Source organism: Dromiciops gliroides, chromosome 3, assembly GCF_019393635.1.
Source record: "Dromiciops gliroides isolate mDroGli1 chromosome 3, mDroGli1.pri, whole genome shotgun sequence".
NCBI classification, from domain to species: Eukaryota; Metazoa; Chordata; class Mammalia; order Microbiotheria; family Microbiotheriidae; genus Dromiciops; species Dromiciops gliroides.
In genome coordinates, this window is record NC_057863.1 from 398,434,770 (window position 1) to 398,449,134 (window position 14,365).

Below are 14,365 nucleotides of genomic sequence, written 5' to 3' on the forward strand. Positions count from 1 at the left end.
CATAAGGAGGAAAGGACTTCCATGACCAAGAGATCTTGGCTTCTGTGTTCTCTACATATGAGCCTACCTTTATACTTTAAGTTTGAGCCCTCTATCCCAAGGGAGTTTGAATTTTAAAAGAGAAAATGTGGGGCAGCTAGTAGGCACAGTGGATAAAAGTACCGGCCCTGGATTCAGGAGGACCTGAGTTCTAATCCAGCCTCAGACACTTGACACTTACCAGCTGTGTGACTCTGGGAAAGTCACTTAACCCTCATTGCCCCACAAAAAAAAAGGACAGAGAAAATGTACCTCTGGTTTGAGGGGATTTTAAAAAATTACAACTGTTCTTGCTATACCTTCTTAGAAAATCCCTTTTCAGGGCAGCTAGGTGGTACAGTGGATAAAGCACTGGCCCTGGATTCAGGAGTACCTGAGTTCAAATCCGGCCTCAGACACTTGACATGTACTAGCTGTGTGACCCTGGGCAAGTCACTTAACCCCCATAGTCCTGCAAAAAAAAAAAAAAAAAAGAAAATCCCTTTTCTAAAAGCTAACAAGAATTCTATTGATTGATTTATATTGGGGAACACACTGGATAGGGGCTTAGACTATAACTAGGGAGCCAAATCCAGCTCACAGCCTGTTTTTGTTTGCAGAGCTAAGATTTTTTTTACATTTAAAAAAAGTTTTATTGTATTTAAAAATGAAAAACCATTTTTAGCTCAAGGGCCATGGTATAAAATAGAGAAGTAGGTTTAAGAACTTTATTTCTAGAAACCTCAACCCCTGAGGGGTTATTTCTAAAGCCCTCAGGGAAGTCAATCAGTTGCCTTCTGGTGACTCAATCTGCCAAGAGATGAGTTGGATAAAGTGTGAGTTGAAGAGGTGTGTTATATGATACATGTGGGGCTTTTTCCGATATATATTTGAGTGGCCTTCACATTTGCAGGAACCCTCTGAAGAAATTCTCATACCTTACTCAGTAAATGGAATTTTACTGATTGATTGATATTGGGGAGCACACCTGATAGGAACCCAGAAATTAGTGTTAGAAATGTCACTCCTTTTAGTGGGCTGAGCTGCATTCTGGGGATCCTAACCTGTTAGTGTGAGTGGTCAGTTGAAGGAGTGAGCCAGAGAAGTTGCTATTCAAGACTCCCCAGGTTTCTCTAAATTGGTCCCTTTGGTCATTTCTTATGTTAGAGTGATATTCTATTACATTCATATACCATAATTTCTTTAGTCACTTCCAAATGATGGGTACTCTCTTATTTTTTTAGTTCTTTTATAGAACAAAAAGACATACTATAAATATTTCTTTACATATGGGTCTTCTTTCTTTGATCTTTGGGGCATAAGCCTAGTAGTGGTACTGCTAGGTTAAAGGTATGTTTAATTTACTGACTTTTTGGACATTTTTAAATTTCCTTCCAGAATGGCTGTACCATTCCACAGCTCAACTAAAACAGTGTCTTAATGTACTGTCCAGTTTGATTGGAATTGAGAGTCTATAAAGGGAAAGGATATGAAATAACTGGTAGGATCTAGATTTGGGGTGGGCTTTGAATGCCAGGGTCACCTCTACACTAAGAGGAATGAGAGTAGGAGCAGAATAGAGTAGTAAAGCTAAGGTAAAAAAATTAATCAATGTATTTCTAAAATGTGATAACTCACATTTATAGAGTACTTTACAATGGACAAGGTCTTTTCATCATAATTACATATTTTCTGGACTATGTTTTCTTTTCTTCTCTCTCCATGCTTTCTTTTGGTGACCTCATCAGCTATCATAGGTTTATTATCATCTCAATGAAGGTGATTTGCAGATCTATATCTTCAGGCCAAGTCTTTCCCCTGTCTCCAGGCCTTTATCACCAACTATTTATTAGACATATCAAACTCAAAATGTCTCAAATAGAAATTATTATCTTTCTCACTCCCAGAGTCCACCTGTCAGTCAGTCAACAAACATTTATTAGGTGACTGTTGTGTCAGGTACTATGCTAAGAAGTAGAGATGCAAAGAAAGGCTAAAGACAGTCCTTGCTTTCAAGGAGCTCAGTCTAATGGGGGAGATGACCTATAAACAACTATGTAATACAGGATAAATTGTAAATAATCAGCAGAGGGAAGGCACTAGAATTAAGAATTTGGAAAGTTTTCCTATAGAAGGGATTTTTAATTGGGACTTGAAGGAAGCTAGGGAAGCCCGGAGGCAGAGATGAGGGGGGGCCTCCCAGCCACGGGGGGGTTGGTGGGGGGGACAGCCAGTGCAAATGTCCAGAGTCAGAAGATGAAGTGTCTTATTTGAGGAACAATAAGGCCAGTGCCACTGGATCAAAAAGTATGTTGGCAACAGTGAAAATTGTAAGAAGACTGGAAAGGTAGGAAGGTAGGTTATGAAGGGCTTCGAATGCCAAACAGAGGATTTGATATTGGATCCTCAAGGTGACAGGGAGCCATGAGAGTTTATTGAGCAGGGGACTGATATGGGTAGACTTACCTTTAGTTTAGGAGGATCACTGGCAGCTGAACAATGGATAGACTTGTGATAAAATAATGGGACTTGGCAGATGCCCAGTGGCCCCATCTGATTTAGTATTGTTTGAATTGGGTGAGAATGAGAAACTGACTAAGTACCTACTTAAGGATGATTGGATGAGGACCACACCTGGCTGGCTCTGAGCAACTTTAGTGTATTACTGAGGTCAGCAAGAGAGCACTCTCAACCAATCATCTTGAAGGACCTCCCCTTTGGGGGAGGGAAAGAGGAACGAGGAAGTGAATGCTTGCGCAGAGAAGAATTTTTTTTGGTGAGGAAGAGGCGCGTGGCAAGAGAGGGAGAACAGAAGTCCCCCTTGTCGTTCGGGACATTGGTTTGGTGGTGAGAGATTTCACGTGGGCTGCTAGGAAATTGCTTTCTTTCTCTCTGGCTATACCGAATTAGATCTGAGCTAGGATTTCCATGCTGTAAGGAATCTGTTCTCAATCTCTCCACTAACTTATAATATATATTTTAATAAATCTTTAAAAGCCTAAATTCTTGCTGAATTTATCAGTGATTTTAGCCAGCTTCCCCCCAAGACTGGGGGGGAGGGGCAGATTAGAACTCACAATTTAGATTTTAAACAACACAGACTGGAGTAGGGAGAGACTTGAAGCAAGGAGACAAGCCAGTAGGATATCATAGTAGTCCAGGGGTGAGGTAATGAGGCCTGCAACAGGATGGTGGCAGTGTCAGAGGAGAGAAGGGGCACACGAGAGAACTATTATGAAGCAAGACATCCTCTTCTTCCAAACATCCCTATTTCTAGTACCAGCAGTCTTCTAGGTGCATAACTTTAGCATCATCTTTGATTCCTCATTCTCATCTCACATACCTAATGTTACCAAATCTTGCTGTTTCTCCCTCTACAGCATCTCTCACACCCAACACTTCTATTCACATAGCTATCACTTTAAATCTGGCCCTTATTTCTCACCTACAATATTTCAAGAGACTCCTAATGTCTCCCTGCCTCGTTTTTCTCCACAATTTTCACAAAACTGCCAGGGATTTTCCTAAACACACATCTGACCATGTCATTCCCCTCCTGCTAACTTCTAGTGACTGCCTACTGGTTTGAAAAGAAAATTCAAACCCCTTTAAGGTTTTAAAGCTCTTCACATCTTGGTCCCTAACCCTACGCAGATGGGAATAACAAGAAAGGCTTCATGTAGAAGGTGAAGTTTGTTGCATTGTTTGGAAGGACATGAAGGATTCCGGGAGGCTGAGGTGAGGAAGGGTGCACTCCAGGCATGGAGAATGGCCATTCAGTTAGCAGGTGATGATCCAACAAAGGAGACCAAGAATTTGTGAGATAGAACAAAGAAACATCAGTGTTATGAAAACCCAGGGAGTATCCAGAGAGTGTGATCCTGTGGCCCCTTCCTCTGATTGACTTGGTTCCTCCCAGAATCCCCATTTTAAGGAAAATGCCATGGCCAGCCATGTCTTCAGTCCTCTCTAGGCTCCACACTTGACTCTCTAGACTTTCCTTATGGCACTGAAGGTACTTTCTCCATCCACCCCTTCTTGGCTTCCTTTGTGTATCTACCCCCATTAGGTTAAAAGTTCCTTGAGGGTAGGGGCTCCTTCTCTTTGTATTTGTATTCCCATTGCTTGGCAATGTATCTGGCAAACAGTAAGCACTTAATGCTCGTTCACATGACTTGCTCAAATGTTGAAGAGGTCAAGAAAATAAGGCCTGAGAGGAGGCCATCAGATTTGACAATTAAGAGCTCATTGGTAACTTGGAGAGAACAGTTTCATTTGAACAGTGTGATTGAAAGCAAGAATGCAAAGGATTTGAACGACTTCTTGAATGCACAGTCTGACTGGTCCACAGATAAACTTTCTCTAATGGCTAGCACAGTATGGATGTCGGACAAACAGGATTATATCCCCACATCATTCACAGAATACAGACTTCTACTCTGTGATGTCAGGGAGCTTCCTTCTTCCAGAAACTTCCAGAGCTTTCACAGAAGTCCTCTCTGAGAAATGGGATTCATGGAAGCGGTTGTGAAGGCAGTGTTCCCGCAATAGCTCAGTCTCACTGTAACAAGGGGCACTATTGTCTTCTAATCCATCAGGGAGTTGCTGGGCTGCTGGGTTTACCAGGAAGCTGCTTCAGACTGATGCTTTATTGCAATAATGAAAAGGGATTGCTGTTTTAGCAATGCCAGGGGCTTGGGAGAGACCAAACACCAAAACCAAAACCAAACAAGGCTAAGGAGTCATTTAACATAATCTTTCACTTTACACAGCTATGAAAAGCATATATGATGTCCACTGTTTCCCATTAAAATACAGACATAGACAGCCCACTTAGCCTGTTGACCAAACTTAAGCAGTATAAAAAGCTTTTCCTTGAATGAGGGCCACATTCCTAGGTTACTTTTGGAGACTTTTCTGTCCTTGTGCTCTGCCCGCCCCCCTCCCCCCACCCCCACCACATTCTTCTTTCCCACTAAGAGTATGAGAAGGAAGGGCACTTAGAAAAACTGGGGGAAATGGTTATTAAAGAAAAAACGTGCGAGCCAGAGGGAGGACACCCTGACATTTTGGGGAAAATGTACTTCATGTATTTGAAGATGATGCAATTAACTCATTACTAATAGGAACTCGTGCTTTGAGCTGTTTCTCCATCTGAAGGGACAGATCAGACTGGTCTCACTCACTCTGTGATTGAAGAGAAGCAGCCAGTGGCTCTCCTGGTTTTGGGGAGAGAATTCATGATCTTGGCTTTATCCATCTGAACTAACCATCCACAGATGTGTATATGTGTGATCTAATTCAGGTATAAATAACCACAGTTCTCTAGTAGTGATTAAGGAAATCAAGAAAAGTTTTCAGGAAAAGTGAACATTTAACTTTTCTCGTAAATGGTTAATGTTCACTTAGTAAAACATTCAGATATATAAACTTTAATATTGTTACAAATTTTTACACGCAAAAGCCTCTTTCCAAACTGCATTTGAAAAGTGGTTAGAAAAGACAAAAATATTTTTCTTTTATTATGCTTGAAGTACCACAAAGCCATAACCAGGAGCCTGCTGCATTTACTTCTGTGGTGTGGCTAAGGTTGGTTATTTAATCTGGACCGTTTCAGCCAACGCCAGCAGAAAATAAAGCATTCCTTTGGAAATTCAAAGGATCCGCTTCATGCTTCACTATTTGGAAGTTGTTGTACAAAACCTACAGTCCTTGAAAGCAGCCTGCATTGACATCATTTTCTGAAACGTTTGAAAAGTGGGTGGACATGCTTGTTTACAGATGACTTGCTTCGAGAAGAATGATATTCCATATAAACAGTATCATCTGCCCCCGACATGGAGCTCATTGTGCCAAAACGACGGGATACCTGAGTGGGCAAAATAATCAGAAATCAGGAGGGAAGAACGGAGGACAGCCACTGCAAATACACTGAAACAGGTAACGGAAAATAGTGTTCCTAGTTTTGTCCCAGGGACGAAAGAGGGCTACTTCATTTCCATCTTAACCAGAAGATCCAAGAAATACATGCTAACAGTCAAGTCAGAAGCTCCTTAAAAGTCGTAATCCCAGGCTTCAATAGTAGGTTACTTTGGGGGCAGCTAGATGGCGCAGTGGTTAAAGTGCTGGCCCTGGATTCAGGAGGACCCGAGTTCAAATCCAGCCTCAGACACTTGACACTTACTAGCTGTGTGACCCTGGGCAAGTCACTTAACCCCCATTGCCCTGCCAAAAAAACCAAACCAAAACAAAACAAAACAAAAAAAATTGTAGGTTACTTCTTATGACTATTCCTTAAGTGTCATCAATAGATAAATGAACTCTCACAAATGATGCCCAAAACTATACCTCATATCTGTGAGCTTGCAAGACAGATGTCATGGGTTTTGTTTTGTTTTGTTTTTTGGTGAGGCAATTGAGGTTAAGTGACTTGCCCAGGGTGTCACACAGCTAGTAAGTGTTAAGTGTCTGAGGCTGGATTTGAACTCAGGTCCTTCTGACTCCAGGGCCGGTGCTCTATCCACTGTGCCACCTAGCTGCCCCTCCATGGGTTTTTAAAGCCAGGGACAGCACAAGAAAAGACACAATCCAAAGATTTCCTTATTATCTTAGTTGATCCTTAATCATCTCATAAAGTCAATAGGTCAGGATTACTCTTATGCGACTGATGAAGAAACTGAGATTCAATAAGGTCAAGTGACTGGCCCAAGGTCACACAGTGAGTTAGTGGTAAGGCAGGGATTGTAGCCCAGGATATTTAACTCATAGCTCTTAGTTCCATTTTCTTCTATAGACTCGACAAGTGGGATCACGGGGGAAAAATCACATGTACTTCTTTGCATCAAACGTGAAGAACCCTGTCCTTTGGGTATATTGAAGCCTGAAATCCATACTAACAAGAATGGCTATAATATAATGTCTGGCTTTATGCCAACTCACCTGAGTGGATTTGGAGCCAAATTCTCCTGCTACCACCTCTTCCTCAGCATCCAAGTCAGTGGCTGCCAGGACCTTCTGTAAAAGCTGCTGCTGTTCCTCTTTAGATGAAAATGCCAATTCTTCTTCTTCCATACCAGCAAGTTTTGTAATTACCTGTAAAGTAGAAAGTGTCTAGAGATTGTTCTCTTTTGATAGCCATTAAAATATTTTTCATTATATACTTAATAACCATCAACAAATTGATATTCTAACTTACAAAAGAGTAACAAAGAAGTCCTTCTTCTGAACCCCCTTTGAACTTTTTTTGTATTCTTCGAGGATATTCTTTTAATTCTATTATTATTATTATTGTTGTTGTTCTGAATTTGCCACTTCTCACTAATTAGCTGCCTTTTCTCTGGCAAGCTTTATGGCTCACCATGAAATAATGTGCTGCTTAAGAAAGAGGCCCAGAGGGGCAGCTTGGTGGCGCAGTGGATAGAGCACTGGCCCTGAAGTCAGGAGGACCTGAGTTCAAATCCGACCTCAGACACTTGACATTTACTAGCTGTGTGACCCTGGGCAAGTCACTTAACCCCAACTGCCTCACAAAAGAAAAAAAAAAAGAAAGAAAGAAAAAAAAGAAAGAAAGAGGCCCAGCATCCGGGTTTCACAGCGAGAAAGTTGTGTGGCAAAAGAACACCTAGTAACACAGTCCTTAATATATGAACATGACTCTCTTGGTACACTATAAAGAGGGAAGCAACTCTCTGGGGTGGGGATGGATTCATGGATCATAAAGAGCTAGAAAGCACCTTTGAGGTCATCTGGTCTAACCCCCTTCCTTCAGAGATAGGATTCATAAGTTGAAATAATTAGCCCAAAGTCAATAAGGTAGTTCGTGGCAGAGATAGGAATAAGAAAAGAGCAATTAGACTCAAATATTCATGCACTCCTTTAGGTTAAGGTGATGGCACCGTATTATTAAACGAGATAATATATTTGAAAAACGTTTAGTGTCATGCCTGGCACATAGGAGATGCTATAGAAATGCTTATTCCCTCTCTTCCCTGTTACATTTTATCTCTTGTTTTTCCAGGGAATCCCATGGTTCTTCCCCTCTGCTTGCTTTTGTCATTTAAATGAAATAATGTATAAAGACTCATGCCTTCCTATCATGAAAGCCTACATTAAGAGGTGAATTTGTAGGTGTTATATATTGTGAACACCCAAAACCAAAACCTACTACATTTTAACAGACAGGAAAAGACTTGTTACTGATGTCCGTGGAAGTTTATCCCTGAGTCAGTTGTCTGTACAGCATCAGAACAATGAATCATAAGAATTAAGATCAAAATTTGTAAGGGGAAGTATAAAAAGGAAAGATTATGTTATATATTTAAAACTACTTAACTAAGACACCCTCAATTAAGTTATTAAAAATAAAAAATGGGAAATAGACATCAGAAATGACATCAACACTGACTCTAAGTTTTATCCTGAAACTTAACCAATGTAAATTAATTTCCACAAAAGACCAAAAGAAAAAATGCTTTAGTCAGTCACCATCAGACTTGCCAAAGACAATAGCAAGTTAGAATATAAACTCATCTGTAAAATCTTACAAAGAATAATGATGGATAATTATGAGTAATTTTGTCTCATAAAGCAGAGTGAAAGGGTGGAAGGTTAAATTAGTTTAAAGAAAGCTTTACAAGATATCCAATAAAGCAAAATCGTTCTAAGAGTGTTCATAGTTGTAAATATGCTACGAACAAAAGAAGAATGCCAAAGATTTGCAAAAACCTTTTCAACAAACTGATCCCTGCATCATGGATAATGGAATACCACACTTGAATGGACCCTAACATTACAGTACCATTGGTATTTACGGAGCAGGAGAAAAGACACTAAAGAGAACAAAGACAATTTCTTTTATTCAAGTTTTCTTGTACAAAATTACCAAAATGGTAATGTTTTATATAACTGTACATGTATAACCTATATCTGATTACTTACCATCTCAGGGAGGGGACAGAGGGAGGGAGGGAAGGAGGGATAAAAATTGGAAACTACAATTAAATAAAAATGTTTATTACATTACATTTTTATTATTAAAACAATAATCATCGCTCCATTAGACTATTCTCCCATCCATACAAAAATCTTATAAGTCATCCATACACAAATAAATGACATATTTGATGAGGACATTAGTAAAGAATAAGCAATTTTTTGTTGTTGTTGTTTTTTTTTTGTTTTTTTGCAGGGCAATGGGGGTTAAGTGACTTGCCCAGGGTCACACAGCTAGTAAGTGTCAAGTGTCTGAGGCCGGATTTGAACTCAGGTACTCCTGAATCCAGGGCCGGTGCTTTATCCACTGTGCCACCTAGCCGCCCCGAATAAGCAATTTTTAACAAGTCATATTAAAAAATATATCACTTCTTTACTATCTCACAATTAACTGAAAAAGAGATAGAGAATAAAATATCCCACTGTTGCTATTATTTGTTGAACATGAAGAAAAATCTATCTGGGAGAATAAAATGCACCCTTAGGGGCTCTTTTACATCAAGGTGTCATCCATCCATAGGTCAGGATCATTCAGGATTCCTTGGAAGATGCACCAATGGTAAGGTATACTTGCGAAAGGTATTCATCACTATGATGGAGATCACAGAGAGTTCTAAAAAATTCAATTCTCTGGCTCATAAAATTATACTTGTATGGTCATTAGCCACTACCCAATAGGGGTAAGCATAAGAAATCCAGGCATTCCTATTAGTCGTCAATGAAGATGGTTTTATGCTCCAGCTCTTAGGACAATTCTTGATATTTATTGGGAGGATGGGATAGGGGAGTAGAAGCCCTAGAAGATATGGGCTTTATGTCCTATTTCTCTGATTTAATAGCTGTGTTATTTGGGTGAATCACTTCCAACAATCCAGTGAACTTTTATTAAGTACCTTCAATGTGCAGAGGACAATATTAAGTGCTGGGGATACAAAGACAAAATAAAGGGGGCAGCTAGGTGGCACAGTGGATAAAGCACCAGCCCTGGATTCAGGAGGACCTGAGTTCAAATTCAGCCTCAGACACTTGACACTTACTAGCTGTGTGACCCTGGGCAAGTCACTTAACCCTCATTGTCTCCCCCCAACCCCCCCAAAAAGAACAAAGACAAAATGAAAAAGTCTCTGCTCTCAAAGAATTTACATCCTACTGTAAAATGGAAAAAGAAAAATATGTACACACACATAGGGGAAATATGTATGTATGTGTATATACACATATGTGTATATGTATATGTATGTGTATAGAATGTTGTTGCTGAATATATTTACCTAGATTTTAGCAAGGTATTTGATAGAAAAGCTCACACTTTTCTTGTGGAAACATGGAGAGATGGAGATTAGACTATGATACAATTAAATGGATTTGTAACTGGCTGTCTTAGACAATGAGAGATTTCAAATTGTCAGGAGGTCTCCAATGGAATGCCCCATGAATCTGTGGTCAACTCTAGGCTGTTTTAATAGTTTTATTAATTACTTAGATAATGACATAGATGATATAGTCATCAAATTTGCAAATGGCACAGTTAGATGGAATAGCTAATACTATGGATGGAAGAGTTAGGATCTAAAAAGATTTCTGATAGCTTAGAACATTGGGCTAATACAATAAAGTAAAATTCAAGAGATGAATATAATGTCTTACATGTGTTAAAAAAAATTTAATTCTACAAATATTTTTTTAAACTCACGTAAAGCATTGAAGACTTTAAGGATAGGGGAAACATGTAGCGTGTACAAAAGAGATTTGGAGGGTTAAAGAGATTTCAAGTTTGAGTATGACTCAATAGCAGCTGCCAAAAAACCTTCAATGTGTAATGTAGTCTTGGGCTGCATTAAGATAAATACAGCTTCATTTCCAGGTAGAGTTAGGGAGATTAGAATAGGGAGGGACTGATAGGGGAGTTCAGGCATTTTTTCAGCTTCCAGGAATAAGGCAGTGATAGTCCTTTTGTATTCTGCCCTGTTCAGATCACATTTGGAGACAGTGTTCACTTTTAGGGGCCAGAGTTTAGGAAAGACATTAAAAAGCCTGAGAGTACCTAGAGGAGGGTAACCAGGATGGGAAAGGGCCTTCCGTAAGTTCATGCTTATCAAAGCAATCTTTCTAAAACATAGGTCTGATCATATCATCTCCCTAAGCTCCAGTAGCTCCCTATTACTCCCTGAATCAAACATACAATCCTCTGGCATTCAAAGCCCTTCATAATCTGTACCCTCTCTCTTACAACTTACACCCCTTACATATTCTATGATTCAATGATACTTAAGAACACAAAAAAGATTCCTTGGTAGAACTATGTCCCAAACCCAGGTTTCCTGCTCCCCTATCAGTCCCTCCCTATTCTAATCTCCCTAACTCTACCTGGAAATGAAGATTAAAAAAAATTTATAACAAAAAACCCATACCATTGTTTTAAGATAAAATCTGCTCAATATTAGCAGATTAGTAAATTCTGTCCTTTCTTTCTTTTTTTTTGCGGGGCAATGGGGGTTAAGTGACTTGCCCAGGGTCACACAGCTAGTAAGTGTCAAGTGTCTGAGGCCGGATTTGAACTCAGGTACTCCTGAATCCAAGGCTGATGCTTTATCCACTGCGCCACCTAGCTGCCCCAATTCTGTCCTTTCTAAAGACAAATTACTTAGGATTAGAGTTTTAACAGATTTGTGAGATGGTGGCTGGATGGTAAGAGGAAGTTAAACTTTCTATGGTGTGCCAAAAACAACCTGTACCTCTGCTCACTCTTTCCCCACATAACTCATTTAGGAGAGTAAATTCTGCCACTTACTTGCTATGCACAATAAGTAACCTAAAAAGGATAGCCATGGCTCAAGAAAGTCCAGCTCCTGAAATCTCCCTGTGATATGAATTAACCTCCAATAACCGATCCTTGCAAAATCTTTTAAGCAATTCATTTTGTTGTCGTTCAGGCATTTTTTCAGTCATGTCCAACTCTCTGTGACCCCATTTAGGACTTTTGGCAAAGATATTAGAGTGATTTATCATTTCCTTCTCCAACTCATTTTACAGATGAGGAAACTGAGGCAAACAAGGTAAAGTGACTTGCCCAGGGTCACACAACTAATAAATGTCTACGGCCAGATTTGAACTCAGCAAGATGAGTCTTGCTGACTCCAGGCCGGTACTCTATTCATGCCCTATCTAGTGGCCCTAATTGATTAATAATATATCCTAAATGCCTCTCTCAGCCTACTGCTTCATAGTTATAGCAAACTAAAGGATTAGGACTGCAGAGTACCCCTACCTGCAGGGTAAGGGGGAGTGCTGTGCAAGAATGGATGCCAGAAAGATTAAGACATGGTAATTTGATGATTAGAAGGCCTTTAAGGAAACTTTTACTTGAATTTTCTTTTTTTCCTACACATGCCCTCACCCCTATTCTAGCCCCAAATCTGATTCGGAACCTTGTTAGAACCTCCAAAGCATGCCAAATTACAACACATTCAACTCATTTTCCAACTGGCCTCCAATTTTCTTTTTTCAACCTTCCCTCTCTATCCCACCAAAGAAATCCACCTCTGTCCTCTAGTTACTGCGTCTTTAGAAAGGCACAAAAAAGCCTTTTCTTCAAGCCACCAATTGAGGACCTTCCTAATTAGTTACCCAACAATTCATCCAGAAACAAAGGAGGACTTACGTAAGATCCTTAACTACCGAGTTTTTCTCAAGCAAATATTGACAATGGTCACTGCTTCTCTCTGAGGATGAAACAACAGGCTTCCTTATAGCATTTGTCCTAACGGGAAAAGAAACCCAATGCTGCTTACCTTGAAGCTATAACCTTGATCAACCAGGAACCTCTGCCGTTTGGTTGAATATGCCATTTCCTGTGTATCCTGGGATACCAGTGAATAGAAGAAGGCATTATACTCCTCTGCAACCATTCCTAGGGGACATAAGACAGTAAATATAAACTTGGAAAAAAAAAACCAACCACAGAATATGAGATATTCTACCAACATGGGTGCCTGAATGGGAGGTGGACTGCCCGACTACTCTATACCCACTCCATCAAGACCATAAAGTTTGTACCAGACTGAATAATGATCAAATATCCAAAGAGAAACTACTGTGAATCTTCCATGCTAGAACTTTACAAGAGGTCTGCCAGAAGCCTGACCATAAGGAAGGGAGTCTTTGACTAGCAAAGTCAGCCATAAACCAGAACAGCCTCCCAGTATGACTAGAAATGGTCAAAAACATGTGTGGCTTTCAAGGTTCTGTGTCCTGAGGCAGAAAAAAGAGTGTTCCCTTAAGAAAGCCTGAAGATGGTTGGAAAGCCCCAAATTTACCAGAGTGGGTACCTGGGAAGCCCTGGAGAAAGCAGATATTGGCACAGTGCCATAGAGATCAAGACTGGGACACCTCAGGCCCAGGGTTCTGAAATCCCTAATAGTCCGTGTCCTGGGATGTCAGAGAGGGTCCTGGTGATGTAGTACTCTGAACCTCAAAGAGTTGAGGGGGTGGGGGATGCCCTGACCCTGACAGGTGTAAGTCAGGATAGAAATTCAGGGTAAGACTAAGCTGAACCAATCATTTTACTGAAAAGCATAGTAGGGGATGGAGCCAGCCCAGGAATAAAGCCCCAATTCAGGAACCAAGGCTAGAAAAGGAGTAACTCAAATAAAACACTAATACAGAAAAGTGTTACAAATCTACAGAAACCCAAAAAGGAGATAGGAACTCTATAACAACTATAAGCAGTGACTCAAAGAACACAAAGTTTTTACTACAAGCACCACATGACTATCTAGAAGAAATATTATGAAATTAAAATATAGAAATAAAATCTCTTAAGGAAAGAATTAGAAAAAAATAAGTAGTACAAAAGAAAAAGAAAAACCTTACCCAAGAAATATACTCCCTGAAAACTAGAACAGCTCAAACATAAATCAATGATTACCTTATACAACAATAAATATAGCAAAAATCAAATGACTGAAAAAAAAATAGGAAAAAATGTAAGATTTGATTAAAAGAAAAAACACAACAGACCTGGTCAAGGAGAGATTTTTTTAAAAATCTAAAAACTAGCATAAAAATTTTAACACTATATTTCTTTCTTTCTTCAAATTAATCTTTTCAAACTATATTTAAATATATAATTTCCATAACACGGATGACCTGGTGGTGGCCAAAATAATGGGACAATTCCCTAGCCACAAAATGAGGTAGACAGAATGAATAATCTTATACTTTGTCCTTTGCCCTTCCACTTCACCCTCCCCTTTCCAAAAGGGGCTTTATGATATATTGTTTCCAACGAATTCCAAAATAAAACAGCAAAGAATACTGGCATGTCTATTTTAGCAGTAACAAATTGGATAGCTGC

General features: G+C 39.7%; 1 protein-coding gene across 1 annotated transcript in view; it reads right to left on the reverse strand.

Annotated features, from left to right (window-relative positions):
• Positions 1-5,013: 5,013 nt before the first annotated feature.
• The window catches only part of ERCC3 (ERCC excision repair 3, TFIIH core complex helicase subunit), a 44,700-nt gene continuing 35,348 nt past the window's right edge, over positions 5,014-14,365 (reverse strand). The window contains exons 13-15 of the mRNA XM_043998094.1: positions 12,801-12,919; positions 6,958-7,110; positions 5,014-5,887 (exon numbers count right to left, since the gene is read on the reverse strand). Of these exons, the coding sequence (XP_043854029.1) occupies positions 5,753-5,887; positions 6,958-7,110; positions 12,801-12,919 (407 nt within the window). The 3' untranslated portion in view covers positions 5,014-5,752. The remainder of the gene's footprint in view (positions 5,888-6,957; positions 7,111-12,800; positions 12,920-14,365) is intronic.